Genomic DNA, 19,747 nt, shown 5'->3' on the forward strand with positions numbered 1-19,747 from the left:
GTTTGGCTTAGCTTAGCTAGCAGACGACAGCATTGATCTGAAGTTTGGTCCAATAAGCTTATTAGGGGAGTTGAGTCACACCATGTGTTATCAATGGGAGACTCAGGAAAGCCACAGTGGACTGCACACACACAGTATACACACACACACATACACAGACACACGATGTGTTCAGTCTGTCTCTCTGCGGCCTGTGAGAAGAGATAAGGAAGAGCTCAAGCTGGCAAACAATGGAGAACTGTGTTTTACTGCTCATAGGTGCACTGAGGAGCCTGTGTTCTCTCTCTCTCTCTCTCTCTCTCTCTCTCTCTCTCTCTCTATCTCTCTCTCTCTGTCTCTCTCTCTCTCACACACACACACATATACACACGCACGCACACAGAGTGAAGACATAAGTTTAACAAGTGAAATCATTGTCAATTTCCTGTCACATCATCAAAGCTCAGAGTGATGGGATGTTTCCTGCTGAGATGTGGCATAACACTGACTTAATAAGACACACACCCATAAACACACACACACATCTACGGGCAAATTTATGCAGGCAGCTGCGCACACACTGGTCTCTCTCGAGAAGAAAGTGTTTTGCGAAACCAGGTCTCATCCATCCCCAGAGTGCCAAGTCTCGATGCTCAGTCAGCCAATTCCCACCCCTTAACTTTATTACTGCTTTTCCTCTAATGTGCATCTGGCTCCCTGTGCAGCTCTAAAGCCCATTAATGATGGTTTGTATTTCCACTCCCTCTCATACTGAAAGATGAGGAGGATGGAAAAGTACAGTTTTTGCTTGGGTGTAAGAAAGTTGTCTGAGTTGTAGAGTAGCTGCGGTAAGAAAACAAAGTCAGACAAAAGTCATGAAATACTGCTGTGTGTTCACAAACCTTTACACGTGATATTTACCAGTTTTAAGGCTAACACAGTGAGTTAACAGTACAAGTGCATTCATTAATGAAAGTCAATTCCTTAAGCTATTACTAACTTATGCGACTCTTCCAAACACCATGATACTGCAGTGTAACCTGTAGTCTGTCTCCACTTCTCAACTAAGACAAACACCTCTCTTCTCTCTCTTTAACCATTTTGTCACTCTGACCATTTTTTATTTATTTTCTGTCAGTTTTTACTCTTTTTTTACATTTCCTCTTACTCTTTTGCCTTCTCCCTGTCTTATTCTCTCCAGCAGAGTGCCTTTTGATCTCTGTTTTAATTCCCTCTCTGTTCTATTATCCTTTAGCCTCACCCCTCTCGTTCTCTGTGTATTGCTCTCCTGCTTTTGTCAGAGAGAAATGACCCCTCTGTTGAAGATATTGATAGATAGAGTGAGCGCAGCATATCTTCCTCTTGCAGACTATTCAGTTGGTTTTTTTTTTTCCATTTCCTTGTGAGCTATAATGGGATGCAGAAATAGATGTATTTGGAGATGAGGAGAGCATATCACCGGAGGCAAATAAAGTGACAGGCAGACAGTGTGTTAGAATAAAGATAAGCTGCAGAATGGATCTGTGTCTCCGAACGGGTCCATGACAACAATTACAAAAGAAATTAGCATTCTTCTGATCAAGTGTTAGACACAACGTCAAGTATAGAAGATATTTATCACTTTGAATGTGATTATACTATGTCAGGTTTGTTGAATTCTGGAAATATATAGAGCCAAGTTGACTTTTTATTTTATTTTAATGTCCAGCAACATTATCATGGTGTTGCATGTTGCAGCTAAGCATTGGTAGTGTTTCAAGAAATGTGGAAATGGATATCAGGATAAACATGTAACTATCTCTTCCTGGATAGATCCATTATTCAGGAAAAGAAAAACAAAGTTGTTTTTTAAACCTGATCCTATCTGGTGCTTCTCCCAACAGAACAATCAAGGTTGAGGTGTACGACTGGGACAGAGATGGCAGGTAATTCCTCTTTTTCATTTAAATGGTTTTGGGTTTTTTTGTAATACAGATGTCAAATAACCATTTAAATTACAGCCTGCAAACACACACTTTGTTGGTTCAATTCATAAGTAACTACTGGACAACTGATTTGGTGAATAGGTAACTGGCAATTTGCATAGATCTAGATGCATGACTGGACAAATGATGTTTTCTTCTGATTCAACACCTACCCAACAGCTTTTGGGTACTTTGTTAACTAAAGTAACAATTACTAAGAGAAATCAAGACAAGTTTAGACAGTTTGACAGTTTAGAGTTTTCAACATCTGTTGTGTTTATGCAGGCAACTTATATAGTTATATTTTCATTGTTTTTTTAAACACAGGTAGCTTAACACTGAGAAACAGCCAGAAGGCAAGTTAATGCTATCAAAGTAAGCTGATAGCTAGCAAGTTAGCAAGCTGATGCTAGAAACTTTTGATAAGTTTGTTGTTTTAATAGAATGAGAAGGAAACATTAAATTACAAACAATTAAGACCAAGACTTATTTCCACTGTGGTCCTTAGGGAGAAGAGACATTCACATGAAGACAAAGATAATGTTATGAAGAGAACATGGATGTATTATAAGTGCTGGATACCTGGCCAAAAATGGTGCCCATTCAATACAATACGAATTGCTCGGCTGGCGCATATGCCAAAAAAAGTTTCTAGCTTCCGGGTTTGCTTCCACGTTATGCGGCCCACTGAATATGCCCCGCCTGCGAGTTCCCGCTTGGCCCATAGACTTTACATTGTACATCGTACAAATGTAAAACCTCCATTGATCAAATATTCATTATAGAGTCATAATTGACCTTGTTTGCAATTCGAAGTGTCCTGACAACAGTTTTACAGACGTCTCTTTTATAATGGAGGTCTATGGGGAAAATGCTTTTTGGGCTGCAGGGGAATTTTTTTGCTGCAATATCATGAGTGACCACTGGGAAAAATTGGCTGCAAGGCTGAGTGGCAGAGCCCTATACAGCTCTTATAATACATCCATGGAAGAGAAGCATTGTGTCTGTAAACTTCTAATTACGTTAGCAAACTAGCTTTGTTAACATTAGCTTGCTTGCTAAAATGTTTTAGCTACTGTTTCAAGAACTTTGTACAGTGAGGTTACAACAATATGTGGACGGTTAACATTACATGAACTGGCTGGCGTAGTTTTATGTATAAAGTTAACAACTGTTTCACCAACTGGTGGGAGGTTTAAGGGAAAGTATAAGGCTTTACATTTATTTTTTAACTCCATTTAAATGATTCAAGTAACAGTATCATTAATTTATGTATTCAGTTACATTTTTTACTTGTCTGATAACCTTTTACATTTTGTCAGTTTTGAGGCTCCATAGCTTGTAAGATCATGAGCATTTGGATCTTATTTTACAGATAAGGATCTGATAAGCCCAATGTTAAAACTAGTAAACAGAGATAAATAGACAGCAATACATTTCCTAATTACTTTAGCCTACTTCTTGGCTTGATTACATTATCATTCAGCACATGTTAGCTTCCTGTGTACAGCTAATTTAATCCAAGTCACACATAATTAACACAAGTCTATGTTTTCAGTAGGTAAGGAGGCTGGGTGCAGGATCGTTACAGACTGACTGCTTAATGATGAGTCTGGAGTCTGGCTGGCTGACAGTCAGACAAAAAGAAAGGAGAATTTTCCTAAGTGACATTTGTCAAGCTGTAGTTCAACAGGGAGTTACTTCTCCATTCTTTATACTTTGCATTCTATGCAGCATTTTATCTTTTAGGGGGAACACAGTGACATTTTGGTTTCATGGTTTTCAGTGGAACTGTTTAATGCTGATCATTTTAACAAGTTTGGGTGAATTCAGCAACAGTGTCACTCTAAACTTTTGTTTTCTCCATGTACACAAAAATGTCTGCTGTCTTTTTTCATGTTGGTGTTCATACTCACTAACAACAAACCTCGTTGTTTCTCTGACTTTTAAGTTACATAAGTTGTCTTTTCTGGGACTGAAGCAGTTCAGTTTAAAACTCACATCACATCAGTTTGTCTTTTTTACCTCACATGTTGGGATCGCCACTACATTTTGGTCTGAAAATAAGATAAAATAGGATTTGTTGTCAGACAGTGTTACTTTTTAACGCATTCCTTTTGAAACTCCCCTCCTCCTCGTCCCTCTCTCTGCCTCTCTCACTTCTCACTGCAGTCATGACTTTATCGGAGAGTTCAGCACCAGCTACAGAGAATTATCCAGAGGGCAGAGCCAGTTCAACGTCTATGAGGTGAGTGTGTGTGTGTGTGTGTGTGTGTGTGTGTGTGTGTGTGTGTATCTATGTGCAAGCTTCTTTGTACATGTGAGACTGTTTTCAATTCAACTCGGATTCTCCTGTCCAAACCAGTGTACAGGTCAGAAGATCACTCAAAATAAATCTATATCTACCCACAGTAATTGGAATGATAATTAAACCATTTTCATTAGTCACTTTTTCTACTGAAGATAACTCAAACCAGACAAAACAATTTTCTCTTGAAATCCAACAGAGCAAATAAAGCACATGTAGCACATGTTACTCATCTAAAGATGTGAACTGAAAATAAATGCCATTAAATGCCATTAAACGTAAAAACAAACGGCTTTAGCTTGGGGCAGTGGAAACTAACAGAGCATAAATAATTTAAATGATGATTTGATCATGTAATTTTCCATAAAAATGAACACAAACCAGATGCTGAAATGTCAGACTTCAGAGCAGCATTGATAGTGTTATTGTATTCACATGAGTTATGAGGAATGGAAAATTGTTATGTTGTTGACACAAAAAACATGTAGCTAACTACATGACCAGTCCAAAAAGAGAGGGTAAGAGACAGAGAGAGAGACCTCTAGTCTTATATTTTTATATATGAAATTTTATCCAGTGGTGACACCGCCTGCCCCTGCCCACATCATAAAAATATATCCCATCTCTGCAACATTTTATTTGGGCACCGCCAGGCCCAAAGAATCCCAAATCCCATTTAGGCCGTTGATCCCGAGTACCATTGTTTCAAGGCAAGTTGTATCAAGGCTCCAAATGTATTTTTTCAATGTTTTCTAGTAGAAGAGATTATATGTCCCCTACAATCTCAAATATTATACTGTATTAGAGATGAATAATCAATAGTGATATGAGCTCTCACAAGACAACCAAAATCTTCAAATCCTCTGAAGAAATAAAAGTTTTTAAAGTATGAAAGTATGAAATTATGAAATCAGTGTGGCACAGGAACCATGTTACCTAATAACACCGCACTGGAATCTCCCACCTGAGAAAACCAAAGCAGAAGAAATCCTATTTTTTTCTCTCCCCCATGTTCCCTCTCTCTCTCTAACAAACACACACACACACACACTGACAGTTATGATGGATCGCTGGCTTATCTTCTCCCAGGAAGAGTCAACACTTTCTGATTAACAGTACCACACAGAGTGGAGAGCACACAGGGGACTGTCATTTTAAACAGCTGCTGTTTGCCTAATAGCTCTCAGATGTGCACACACACAGAGGCACACACATGTAGAGTTGCACACTGACACACAATGACAAGTATGTGAGGAGCAGCAAAGAGATAGAGACACACACTCGCAGACAACTACAGATATGCGCACTCACACAAAGTAATTTTGTGATTTCTGGCTTCTTGAATCTGGTTTCTCCTCAACTTCAAGCAGACTTTGCATTTCCAAAGGCTCGTATCTGTGTGTGTGTGTGTGTGTGTGTGTGTGTGTGTGTGTGTGTGTGTGTGTGTGTGTGTGTGTGTTACGACCAGGTTTCAATCATTGCACCTCACCTCCAGAGGCAAACGTGTCCTTGTATGTACCTATTGCAATGTTGAACCAAGGAGAAATGCATGAATCCACACATTTGTATGTTGTTTCCCTGAGGTCCTCTTTTTCTGTTTAACCTTGGCATAGTTTAATTAGACCATAAAGCTCTGATATAAAAGCCCAGATGCAGTGTTTGGGATTCAAAGGGAGTTTCAGGTCTGTTTCTGGCTGCTCCCAACATCACAGAAGCAATTGGATGTTTTAATGAGCTCAGGCCTCAGCATGAGCAAGAAAGTGGATTTAGGGGCATGGCTCAAAGAGTGGCTGTTTTCTATTCTGTTTGCAAAACAATGGGGTCTCAAAGCAATAGGGAAAGCTGGTTTTAATGCATAGGAATCTTTATTTTTCCGAGGGAGGCTGACTTCGTGCCTGTTACATATTCATAAAGTCACCCAGACTGAGCTGTTCCTGTTGAAAAGTTATGGGTTGAGTGCAGTGCTCGAAGGCATGTTCATGGTGGTTTTTTCAGGGGAGTGTTTGATGTATAGAAGCATGGAGAGAGGGAAGGAGGTATGTAAGTTGTACTGTACATGTAAATAAATATTAAAGCAGCTGTAATCAATTTATTTGCAGTGAATCACATGACTGCTCGCTCAGTTCTCCTCCGCTCTACAGAGCTGTACTGCTTTGGTTCACTGTTAAAGGTCACTTTTAACAGCAGCAGGAAGCTGTTTTCAGCAAAAAAAAAGCTCTAAAAATCCACTCAAATAACTGCAGAGCAACAAATGGTAGAGACAAAGTCAGCCACTATCTAGCTGGTGAACATATTGGAGCATTTAGCAGCTAAAGAGAGAAAGGAGTTGGTGGTGACTCAAAACAAAGCTAAAATGAGAGTGAATAATGAACAGTCATCGAGTGGCCAAAAGCAAATGAATCATGCTGGATTTATAAAGTAGACAACTGTTTGCTAACACATTCACAACCACACACACTATTACCAGACACCTTTATACATTTCAGCTTTCATTTGTCCTCACAACCTGAAACGTAAGCTAAGTCAAAACTTATTTCTCTTTAGCAGATTTAGGCTAAAAAAGTATTTTGTGATTCTTTTCGGTGAAAAGATGAAATATATAAAGAATTTATAAATAATACTTATGTGGCCACACACAGGTTAAAAGTGTTTGCTGCTGTTCACTGTTTTTACTTGAGCTGGATGCACTAGCATTAGCTGATTCTAGCATCATCACTGCTACTGTATACATCAAAATTGTAGCATTCTTACATCGTGCAGTAAATTCTTCATGTTAGATGGACTTGCTTCAGGCTTCCATATTGCAAACTTTATGCATTTATGTTTATGCATGTGTAACAGGTGAAGTATTGTAGATGGAAGTGTAGTATTGGCCCAAACTTTGCTTTCAGGAATTGATGAGGAATCAAATTTCTGCGTCTTATGAATTCGGAGCTGATTCCAATTCTCAGTACCTAACTCTATATAACACCAATGAAAAATTGCGAAGATTAGTAAAGAAATAATTACATAGATTTTGGACTCACAAGAGATGATCCTGTCTTTTTCAGGTGGTAAATCCAAAGAAGAAGGGGAAGAAGAAAAAATACCTCAACTCTGGAACGGTGAGGCGACATCCATCAAATCAAATGCATTGTTCTTTCCTTTGATACATTGACTTTCATAGACTCTACTACAGCAGGTTTAGACTGGTGCTTGTTTCATACTGCTTAATGATTAGTTTTGTAATTTGACCAGTCGTTGTATTTGCTGTATTAGAAAGAATAAGACACTTAATTTGTGCCATCAGTGGCAATACTTGAAAGTCATTATCACTGACACAAAGCTGATTGTGCCCCTATCTATTACAGGTAACACTGCTGTCATTCCTGGTGGACATTGAAGTCACCTTCCTGGACTATATCAAAGGAGGGTAGGTGAATGACCATGCATTCATTAAACGCACACTGAGAGGTTGAGGTTGTAGTCCTTTAATGAGAAGCGACACGCTGAGTATGGCAGTCCCTGTCCCGATAATAACCCCATCGTGACTCAGTGTCTTCAATATGCCAAAGATAATGATCCCTCAGTGTGAGTGAATCAGATGGAAAAGTGTACATTTGCATGTGAGAGAAAGAAAGTGAAAGAAGAGAGAGAGAAAGAGAGACTGACAGATGGGGCGACCTGAAGTCAGGTACACAGAGCTCAGGCGCTCTAGTGTGTGTCCGTGTCCTTGTGTGTAATCTTGCATTGTGTTTCAGCACTCGCCCGTGCCATTTGCCTCCGCGTGTGCTTGCGTGTGTGTCTATGTATATGTGTTTGTGTACGTATGTTGCTCAGGAGGGTTGACTGTGTGCAACCAGGCATAGCATGAATGCTCACCTACACATTTGCCTTCATTAGACTCACAGAGGGGGAGACTGTCAAGAGAGAGAAAGGGAGAGTGTGTGTTTGTGTGTGCGCACGTGAAACTTTGGGGAACAAAAATCTACATTTTCATCTTTTTATCTCTCTGTTCCTACTGCCTTTATAGCTGTGGTTTTCATGTGTTACAGAACGTCAGCTGGCTTTAACTTTGTGTCTAGTATTAAGATAAAATACTAAATAAAAAAGACTGAGAGTAGAAGTTTGTTGCCTATGTGACAAACTTTCGAAAGAAACAGCTAATAGCTTTTGTCCTGGCTGTTGCTCTTCTTAAAAGGATTTCAAAAAAGAGGTAGCATACAGCTTAGAGAAGAGGGGTAAAAAGCTGGCCAGAAATTACTTGAGCCAGTGAGAGGATTATCCAAGAAGCCAACACTGCCTACAGTAGACTCACTGCAACACAAACAATTTAATGGATTTCGCCTGTAAAACCTGCCTTAAACTTTGACACATTGATTAGTTGAACACTTTCGTTCGTTCTCACTGCTCTCTTACACGTGAAGTCGATTTCAGCCACAGTAGGCAACTGTTCCCACTGAACTGTTTCCACTGAACACCGCCTGCCTGGCACCAAACAGCTGGCAAACATAATGGAGCATTTAGCTACTAAAGAGCCAGAGGCAGAAAGGTTTACCGTAACTTTACTACACAGGAGTCGAATATGGAAGGAAAAGTGTGATATGTTCTGAATTATTTATCAGCTGACTTTATAACCCGCTGGAATGCAATGCAGGCATGTGTGCTGTACTTGTCAGCATGTACATTGCTCTAGGCATGAATTTACTATAGACACTTTCCCTCGTACACAAACACAGCTACGATGCCAAGAGGCTGCAAGCTACAGGACCTCAATCTCTGAACTCTGAGGCAGCACTGAGTCGACCTCAACCTCTACCTGTTATCAAACACACACACACACACACACACACACGCACACACACACACACACAGAGGAAGATGAATATATGATTTTATCCAAAGTAATATATGATGGTACAATGTATGTAGATGTGAATGTACAGTGTGGTTATTATGTGCGTCGATATCGGTTTTTTGAAGACATATTCATCTTTTAATGACATGATATGTTCTGTCTTATTATCAGCTTGTCAGTCATCTGTGAAGCACTTTGAACTGCACCAACCTGTATGACAGGTGCTTTACAAATAAAGTTTGATTGATTGATTACATCGAAATCCCTCTTTGTGTTTACCTGTTGAGCTGTGGTGGAAATATAGTAACAAATAGAGGAACTTTGGCACTGAAAAGACTGTAACATTGAAAGATATCTACTTGATTTGACTCATTTGTACAGCTGAAGCTTCGTATTTTATCCCCCATCACTTATATTGTAAGTGCGTTATGAAGGAATCTAGAAATAGCCAGTATGAACAGGAGGAATGATTACAGCAAGAAAAACATGTTTCAATGTTCATTTGGGCAACTGACTGTTGTTTTAAGACAGACTTGAAAAACTGTGAAACTGTCCTTTAAGAAGATAGAACTGAAGCTGCACATTATATTCATGTGCTAAGAGTGATTAATTTGCATGACAGTCAGGGTTGCTATATCGGACTGCGTGCGTGCTGGCTGTGAAATGCATGCGTGTACTTTCACCACATGTCCTGGCGTATGTTTACTTGCTCTGTCGCTAACTGCTAATGGAGAAATCCCATCTAAGACCACATTTTCAGCAGCACTGTCAGTCAGAGAGCACTTTGAAACTCTCAGGAAGAGTGTTTTTTTTGGGAGGGGGGGGGGTTTGGCTGTGCTTTGGGAGTGTGAGCTGGTCGCTGTTATACGCTTGTGTGGCTAAATGAAGTGCCAAGTGCTGTCTCACAGTTTGAAACCTAAATGGCCTGTAATGGTCCAGTTGCACTTACTCCAATTGCATAATGGGCAGACTGCACAGACACCCTTGCTTGCACAGGCAGACACACACCCCCCTAGGTGCTTTCTCACTCAAGCATTTCCCTGAAATCCCTGTTGTGTCTCAATCTTTCTGGACTTTCTGCACAGGTATTTTGTCATTTCCTTTTATCTCCTCTCAGCTCTCCTCCCCACTGCTCTCTTATCTTCTGATTTGCAGCTCTTTATGCAGCTTCAACCCAATCAGCTAATTGTTCATTTGGACCTAATTAGGAACATGATCTGCTGACAGCATTAGCATAAATGACTGATTTGAGAAGGCTCCATCTCAATCCAGAGCGACACTGCTCTCATTCTTTTTCATCCCCTGTGATAAAGCATTAGTACCACCCATGGTTTTCCACAAAGAGGCTGCTATTCATGAGCATGAGGATAAAAATGAGGAATTGTTGACTATATCTTTCATTTGGAGTCATGCCTTTGATGGGTGCCATGTCACTCATAGTGACAGATATTGTTTTCCCTTGTTTTGGTTTGTGAATTGAGTATTGAAACCAGAATAGAAGCAGGAGGGAACTCTGCTCGTATTGAGAGGTTATCATTAGTGAAAGGAGCAGACGCTCAGAATCAAGACAAAGATTTGTGAAAAAGCACCCAAGATGTTTTTTTTCTGAGTATTTATGTACAGTACCAAATGAACAAGCACAATACAGCTGCCAAAATCAATGTTTAATTCAACTTAATGCAGGTATGTTTATCTCTCCTCTCCTCTCCTCTCCTCTCCTCTCCTCTAGCTAGATGAACAGTGTCCATTCAGCAACACCTGTTTGCATATCATCAGGAGAGGTCACATCGCACAACCTCTGATGCCGTTTTTAGGCCACTCATGCAGGTGCACTCATGCATACGTTTCCCCCTGGCTCTTAAATATAAGACAAAGAGGACTCGTGATCATTTTGAAACACCTTTTTGTCTTAAATGGAGCATTTTCACTTTGTATATTTGTACTTCTTTACAGTGCAAACAGCCTTTTGAGACTGCCTGTCAAGACTAGAATTCAGTTTTATTTCCCCTAAATGGTGATATCAGTAACCGTAAAAAGACATAATGTCATGACAACTGGGCTAACCTCTCCTTTGTTTAAGTATGTAAGTAGTAAGTTGTTATGGTTCTGTCCCAGTCTGGCTCTATATCCCTCCAGCAGTCCACTAGATACCATGAGGATTTTCTGCCTGTTTAAGACTGGACTGACTGGGAGGAAGGACAGATAAGAGGTTACAGATTATATTTAAGGACTACTTGAGATACTGTTGCTTTCTACATTGACTCTTGTTGGAACTAGCGCTTAAGTCAACTGAAACACTAGTTATGTTATTCAGAGCTGCAGTTGTCTTTTAGTTTGATTTCTGTTGTTTCATGCAGCCTTAACATACAAGCCACTCCACTCGACAGTTTTATTAATGACGGTTTATATATGAACAGTTTTGTGCATGGTCATATTGTGGACTTTGGCTTATGGATGGGGTTCTGTTTTTGGTTTGTCCTCGGCCCTGAGCAGCTATTGTTCTTTTGTGTTTTTCCCCTGTTTTCCCTCCACACCTGCCCTGCATACAGCCTCATTAGCCCTGCCCTGCTCCTTATGACTTCCCAGTCTATCAACTCCTTTCTTGTTCTCCTGTTCCACCTGTACCTCATCTCCTCGTCAGTTCAGTTTGTATTTAAGTCCTGGTTTGCAGTTCGGTTTTGTTGGATACTTTGTTTTGCTTAGTTCTTCACTGCATTGTTCAGTTTTGCTCTGCTCAGTTCAATTTAGCTCTGCCTGCACTTAAACCAAAATAAAGAATTTGTTGTTTGTTCTTCAGCCCTGCTCATCCTGCAGTCTCTAGCATTTGGGTCCACTTGCTCCGCTCCACCTAACATAAGTAGTAGTGGTATCATCAGTGGTGACTACTGTCTCCATAGCAGCCCAGTTTTATAGCGGACTGCTCAGGAACGAAAGAAAGAAAGAAAGAAAGCATGTGTGCTAGGAATGGAAATGTTTTATTCAAGTGAAATGTGTCTTTGTGGCTTTCAGATGTGTCTAACCACTGTAGATTTTAACAGATCAGTTATGGACTGTTACTATTAAAGCCCCTATGTGAATGTTTCTGACTAAGGCAACTCCTAGTTGTTGTATCACAAAAGATTGTGCTGCAAATAGCAATGCATGTTAAGACAGTATAATTTGAAAGATAGGGGTTTTAAAGAGTAATTTAATACCCCCTGAAAATCTTGTTTTTGCTTACTTCCAGTGGATAAACGTCTCTCTTTACTGCAGTGATGTACAGGTGTACTCCAGGACACTGTGACATCACTGTTGGACATGGTTGCAGGTGCAAGAGAGCACACTTCTGATATAACTATATAGTTAGAAACAGTTCTGCCTTTAATGAATTGAGCATATCTTGCTGTCCTTATTCTGTACATATTTAGTGTTAACTGCTAATTCAAAGCACTGTATTTTATTTAGGTAAAATTGAGCTAAATGATATTGATCATGTTTGCCAGTGTCTTCTCCTGCAGTAGTGAAAGTGGCTTTGCTGATGCGTAAGAGATAATCTTTTTTTAACTTCTTGAAAGGAGATGCTTTCAAGATTTAGGAGAGACATTAGCATCAAGCCTCTTCAGTCTGCAGGAAAGCTCATTTGAATGTTGAGTGCAACCTCCTCATCATCCCTCCCTGCCGTGCGGTATTTTGTCATATTGGTTCCTAGCTGAGTCACTGTAGGCTTTAACAGCGGGGTAAGATCAGTGACTGACAGAAAACCAGCTGGTGAAGAGGCATCCCCTCTTTCACCACGTACATATTATTATACGTACTGTACTTTTTTTTTTTCTTCATTTCTTGCTCACGGATTCTCTCTGTCTGTGGTTATAAGGCAGTTTCTCTGGCACTTACCACATGTTGTGTTGTCTCCAAGATTCAGACGCTGTTGTCCGTATAAATGAAGCAGGTGAAAGGTGTGGGAAAGGTGTAGTCGTGGCCACAAACATACTGTAAACACACTGAAGCACGCAGGTTTATTTTATGACACACAGAAAAAGAAACACCAGGAAGACTGGCATAGACTGTATCTGAACAGGGAAAGTAAAAGTGGACAGCCATCTTCAGTGTGCAATTAAAGCAAGGCACTTAGTCAACCATTACTCAGTGGAGCTGTCGAGCAGCCTTAATTAAACCCTTCAGTTTCCAAACAGAAGAGATTAGAAAGCCTTCATAGATCAGTGAAAAATTATTAAATCTTTGTTCTACTTTATCACATTTAGTCAGAACAAATCAAAATGATTGTGAGTGTGTTGAAATATTTACTCTCAGGTAAAAGGTTTAGCTGACTTTAGCGAGTGGTGGATTGCAGCAATTTAAGGCCAATAGAAAAAAACTCATCCTTGATAAAGGGGTTGGAGAAGTTTCGCTGTACCTTCAGGACACTGAATGATAAGGTTTGGTTTTTAAGGCAGGCTAAGCTCACATCTCTCCCTCTTCTGCTGAAGCCCAGTGATGCGATGTTGTGTTTAAAACCACTGCCTCTGGAAATCCCTTATCGTACCAGCCAGAACATTTTTCTGCCTTTCTGGTTTGAACCTGTTCTGCACTAATGCTTTGCTGCAGATCTCCTTTTGCTCTTAAGATAATTTGTGTTTGTTTGTGTGTGTGTTTTCAGTAGAGGAATGTACTATAGCTACAGCTAAAAACAGATATCATTTATTTATTTAGTTAGCGCCAGTGGCGAGCGTTGTACCTCCTGGTGTTGTCAGCATAGTTTAAGATATCAGGGCTTGTTTTCCTCTTTGACAGAACCAAGTATCACAATAAGACAAAGCCTTTTTTTAGCCTTTTTACTCTGTTGTGTGTTTTATATAGTGTGTGTTTGGCATCGTGTAAGCTGACACCCACAGACAGGAATGTAAGTCTGTGCCTTGAAATAAACCACAGAAACAGACATTTTGCCTTACAGCCTTTATTGCCAAATTTATGTCCTAGTTTTTAGGGACAACAAAACTTAGTAAGTTTGTGAAAATGAAGCTTTTTTTTTTTCATTTTACAAATAAAACACAAGAAATGACTAATAAGGCAGCAGATTCAAAGTAAACACTGACAAGAAAAACATGGATATAATTGTCTAAAAGGCCTTTAGGATGGAGGCCAGCGTGGATGATATCCAGGAAAAATCCCAAAAGCCAATGAACTGATGTCTGACTCAAATTCCTGCCTGATTAATGCAGAGGATATTGTTGACCTTTTGGAGAGTGTCCTGTGTTCTGCTCTGGATATTAATATTCTCTCCATATGGAGTCAAAATGATGATGTCAAACATTTAGGGGTTCACTTTGTTCACTGACTTTGAAAGGACCCTGCTAATGACACTGAGTTTTACAATCCCATAACACAAATCAATTTGATGGTGTTGTTGATTAATATAAATGATGCCACAATTACAACCCACTCAACCCAGTGGTTTGGAAACTATATTTCCTCCTTTTGTCATGACATACTGTTTAAATGATATATTATGGTTGTGACTCATAATGCTGATATGATGACAGTGTTATTTTCCTGCGGTGATGTTGCACCGTAACGTTTCTAATCAAGCTTTGCTCCCCTCCTTTTCTCTGTCTTTTGTCATTTTTTTATTGTCCGTCCCCCATTTCACCTTGTTTCTCTGGCAGTGCCCCTCACACTCACACACAATTGGAGTCCCTCTCTCAAACTTTGTGTGTGTGTGTGAGACTTATAGAGTGGGAGAGAAAGAGGGCATGCATAATTTAGGCTGCTAGGCTGCAGCGTGTCTGTGCCAGCGTGGGGAACTGGACCAGAATCTGCTCGGATCTCTTCTCTCTGCTCCCTTGTCCTTGTAGCTGTCCCCTAGCAAAACTACTTTACTGGAATTTTCTCTGTGTTTTCATTATAGCAGGGGATAAAAGAACCTTATTAAGCAGTCACTGTTGGGTGAAAGCCTTTTATCAACTTTTCAAGTACTAAGAACATCCTTGTTCTTTTGCTGATGACAAAGATTTTTGACCTGATCCAGTGGTGTTTTAGAGAGGTGGGAACATTGTCTTCACTAGTAGAGGAACTGTGTAAATACTATTCCTTTTTTTCCCCCTTTATTTAACCAGGTAAAGTATTGAGAACAGCTTCTCTTTTATAACTCTGACCTGGCCAAGATGACACAGTCAATCATTACAAAACAAACAGCCATAAAAAAGGATTACAGAAAGACGATAAACAGTATGTAACACAGTAATATCTATTTACAGGTATTGCTATTCACAGTGTCAAAGGAACAGGAATATATTAACAGTGGTGAAAATATCCATAGAAGCAGATGGTGAACATTTGCAGCAGTCACAAGAATGCACAAGTGTATTCATTATGTATATCATTATATATATATTCAGTATATTAATGAAGTGTGGACATATGGGGGTCTTGCAAATAAGTGTCTTGTGACGCAATTGAAGTGACAAGTTTTGTGACAGATGCAGTTTCATACCGTGTTATATTTTTTCCATCTTAAGTTAACAGACATCACAGAAAACATAGCAAGTATCTTATGTGGCTGTCTGAGATCGTGATTTCCCTGAATTTAAAAGAAAAATGACCTGCCTGAAATAATTCATGTACTTTTTCCTATTTGTAGCCCACATGTTTTTGCAACAAATATGTAAGTAATACTATAAAAATAGAAAAGTCTGAGAGAACTTGACATAAGTGAGTTTAGCTTTGAGTGTTGTTTGGGAGCATAAAGTATGTGTAGGCGTTCTTCTCGTCTCCCAATTTCTCTTAATTTCTTCTCATTTTTCAAGCTGAAACTTTGCTAATACCAGCATGCTAACATGAGAAGGCAGCTCATTACCCCCAAACCTTCTGGTGTTTCTGTGTCTTGAAAACCCCATTCATGTGTTCTGATCATTAAACGTCTCTTGAACTATTTCTTACCTCTCTCCCTCCCTCTCGTTCTGTCCCCTCTGGATGGGGCCCCTCGGTGTCCAGGCACAGTGCCTGATAGCTTCACACGGCCTGCTGAGGTGACACTGATGACGACCCGCTGGCTGCTTAAAAACGCCTCAAAAAACACATAAGACGTACGCAAGGTAGACAGGGAGGTTTTTGTGTGTTTGTGTGGCAGCGGGTGAGGATTGGTGTGAAAAAGCTATGACAGGCCGACAGAGCGCCCCAACCACATCCTGCTCCTGCAGGTTAACAAGTTAGGAAATGGTTTGATAGAGAGAGACGTGCCACTCTTTCATGCTGGGTGCTGTAGTGTGTGTGTGTTGTTTGTCTCCATCTTGTTTCATCTCTCTCTGATAATGCTTGTTTTTCATAATTTTTTTTCTTCATAATTTCTCTTGGTGTCAAGTTTATGTGAGGCAGAGCATAAGTTGAAGAGCGTTAAATCAGGAAATAGCTCGTGAATAGCTAGTTTTACTTGCGAAAATCAAAATGTAGAATATGTAAAGACAAAAATTTATTGTCTAATCTGATATATGACCGTAACTACTGTACTGTACAGTTATGTAACTTTAAGTAGAGGCTGGCTGTTTTGCAGGTTACAGTTCAATATATTTGAAGTTTGGTGGAAAATCAGGTTGGCACATGCGGCTTTCACTGGTGCAGCTGTTAAGGAATGTGTGTCTGTGTTCTCCATTTAAAAACAACAACTTTCTCCTAAGCAGCGCCATGCTCTTGTTTGGTGTGAAAGCCCAGTAACTCGCTGTCTCCTCATTACTGTCACAGCTAAAGGGCAGGAGGAACTCTGTTTGCACTCCCAAACATTGATCACTTTAACCTGATTACGGCTGCAGTTCATTTCTTCTGATTGTATCTTGTTGCATCACAGGTGTGTGTGTATGTGTGAGAGAGAGAGAAAGATAAAGAGAGGGACCAGATGACTGTTGATTAATGAACCATCTCTCTGCTTTTGTCTTCCAAGGACCCAGATTAACTTCACGGTGGCTATTGATTTCACAGCTTCCAATGGTGAGCCTTTTTTTTCAACACACACTCACTTTTAATGTGCACATACACACACACACACGGACTTAGAGACCCGCATTAAGACACACAAAGAGCGCTGAATGCCTAGGGAGTGTTTATTCCAAAATATGCAGATGGGGAATCAAGTGTTTCCTAATAGCCCTCTCCATCACACCTGGCAGCTAAAGCTGAGTGCAGTAACATGCTATGATGGCCGTGATTAAGGACTCTGTTATCCATCTACCCTTCAGCTCTGTCCTAGCAGGACAGGCAGCACCAATACAGCCAAATCCTATTAAACTGAATGAGAGCTTTCAGACAGTGAACGTGAAAAAAAAATGTGTTGAGGTGTACTTGATCCTGTCTGGCTCGTACTGAGATCTCAATTCTGGAGGTCAGCGGTTTATTAAAAAGCAGCTGGAGTAGCGACATGAAAAGTCAGGTACAAAGAGATCAAAAAGGGTCATATGCATATTGTGTTAATATAATTAGCAGCCAGTTATCTTCCATTAGTGATGCAGTGATGGATTTAGAGGACCAGTGCATGTTTTGGTGTCATATAAAATCACTCAAAGTGAACCACAGAACCACTAGAAAACTATTTGTTTTTTATGGAAGCACAGGCAGCTGTATGAAACCACAGAAGTGTTGGAAAACCCTCATTTAGAAGTTTAACTAGGTTTTTAAATAGTGATAAAGCTCCCCACGAAGCACCATTAAGCCCACACATTAAAACTTAATTGGCTCTAATCGAACATGTCATGCAAACTCTGCTGTCTCCCAAACGTCACAATTGTTTCCAACAATAAAACTAATTTTCACTAACCTTTCCAAAAAACCTTTCCAAAAATTCGACTCTCCACACTGTAACCACGGCACCCTCAAGATGAATCACATTATTCAAATCTGAGGCTTAGTCATTAAATACATTTTATTGGCTGCAGATGAATAAAATCTAATTGTGTTCTCATGCTGTCGGCTGAGGGATATTATGAGTCAACCAGAGTTCACGTCTGGTTTTATGCAATAACAAATAGTATCAGTAAACTGTAATCAAGTTAAATCAGTATATTTCAGGACAGTTAGTAACTTCAGGCTTTGATTATGTTGCTACCATTGTTGTTTAATCATAGTTTAACACTGAGCCTTATAAATATGCTGCCTCTGTGTGTGTGTGTGTGTGTGTGTGTTCCCTCTGTCACAAACAGGTAACCCAGCCCAGCCCACCTCGCTCCACTACATGAGTCCCTACCAGCTGAATGCCTACGCCATGGCCTTGAAGGCAGTGGGGGAAATCATCCAGGACTACGACAGCGATAAGATGTTCCCTGCCCTGGGGTTCGGAGCCAAGCTGCCACCTGACGGACGGGTGTCCCACGAGTTTGCCTTGGTGAGAGCAAGAGAGGGTGGGGACAAGGATACAAGGATGAAGGATAGGGAGGAGAGGGAGAGACATAAAGGGAAGATAGAGTTGAGATGTTCCCTGCATTGGGCTTTTAAACCATATAACTCCACCTAAAGGACAAGTCATCTATGACTGGTGACTCATGAATTAGTGTTGGAGAAAAAGAATAATAGGGGGAGGGAGAATTTAGGATTTTATCATAACACAAAAATGTTATTATTCACACTTTTCAATGTGAACTGGCTGAATTGTCCCTTTCTCTTTGTTTGTCTCAAAGACAAAATTCACTCTACAGTAGTTAGGGATGGTTTTCAATACCCTTTAACATTTTAGATCCTGTTCCCAGTTGGCAAAATACCCAGATCCGTTAAGCTTTGACGCTAACAAATCACTTATCAAACCTGTTATCTCTTCTCACACCTTTTTATCAGCAAAGGAAAACATGTAGGTAGCAGGCTTCTCATTTTTATCTGAACATCACTCTCTGGTTAAAATAACAAACAGCAGAGACAGATTAGATCAGCTGTCACTAATTAACGTCAATTCCATAACAGCTAAAATGAAAACACGTCAATTTATCTCCCAGTGAAACTTCAATGCGTATCATATCAGCATTTTAATCTGATCAATTTAATAGTTCTGAATCAGGATATGGAGTCAGTCGGATACACTGAATGTGTCAGATACGATTCATGAATGTCATATGTTCTGCCGCTCATCTCATTTTCAAGTTGTGAACATTAATTAGGCTGCTCTTGTGTTTCTGCCAACAAAAGATGATTAGACACCTTTGAGCTGTTGTTATTTTAGCCTTCTTACTTAAGAATTCAATTAAATTCAATGCACTTTCATGACCTCACAGCTAAGCTGGTAGAATGGTTGAAAGGTTAACGTAATTAGATAAGGGATTCGAAAAGGGTTTGGATGTCAATTCAATGAAATTCTATCAAACACCATCCATATAATTAGTAGACTACAGCACTGATAAACTGTCCTCGATGCACTTTGATTTGTTGGATTCATGTGTTGCTCAGAAGTTTATTCTTCTGTGGTTAACAGGGAAAAATTAGTTACTGTTAATGCAGCAACAGAGGAGTTTTACAGCTAATTGTGTTCAACTATCACAAACATCAGCATCTAATGTTAAATTTTAATATCATTGCCTAAGAATCAAAGAACAATTTTACACCAAGGAGAACACAATACCAATGAAATGCTGCTGCAAGTCGTTTGTTCTGCTGGAAAGACTGTTGCTACCGTTGTGCTGTTTACCTCCAAGTAAAACCTACAACAAGCTGAGG

The 19,747-nt window shown here is 39.9% G+C and overlaps 1 protein-coding gene across 2 annotated transcripts in view; it reads left to right on the forward strand.

Moving 5' to 3' along the window:
- LOC137175730 (copine-8) overlaps positions 1-19,747 on the forward strand; it is a 97,278-nt gene that overhangs the window by 60,717 nt on the left and 16,814 nt on the right. For both annotated transcript variants that reach the window (XM_067581560.1, XM_067581561.1), the window contains exons 10-15: positions 1,863-1,904; positions 4,116-4,191; positions 7,302-7,355; positions 7,602-7,663; positions 16,998-17,044; positions 18,250-18,431. In XM_067581560.1, coding sequence (XP_067437661.1) covers positions 1,863-1,904; positions 4,116-4,191; positions 7,302-7,355; positions 7,602-7,663; positions 16,998-17,044; positions 18,250-18,431 — 463 coding nt within the window. The remainder of the gene's footprint in view (positions 1-1,862; positions 1,905-4,115; positions 4,192-7,301; positions 7,356-7,601; positions 7,664-16,997; positions 17,045-18,249; positions 18,432-19,747) is intronic.

Source organism: Thunnus thynnus, chromosome 23, assembly GCF_963924715.1.
Source record: "Thunnus thynnus chromosome 23, fThuThy2.1, whole genome shotgun sequence".
Classification (NCBI taxonomy): domain Eukaryota; kingdom Metazoa; phylum Chordata; class Actinopteri; order Scombriformes; family Scombridae; genus Thunnus; species Thunnus thynnus.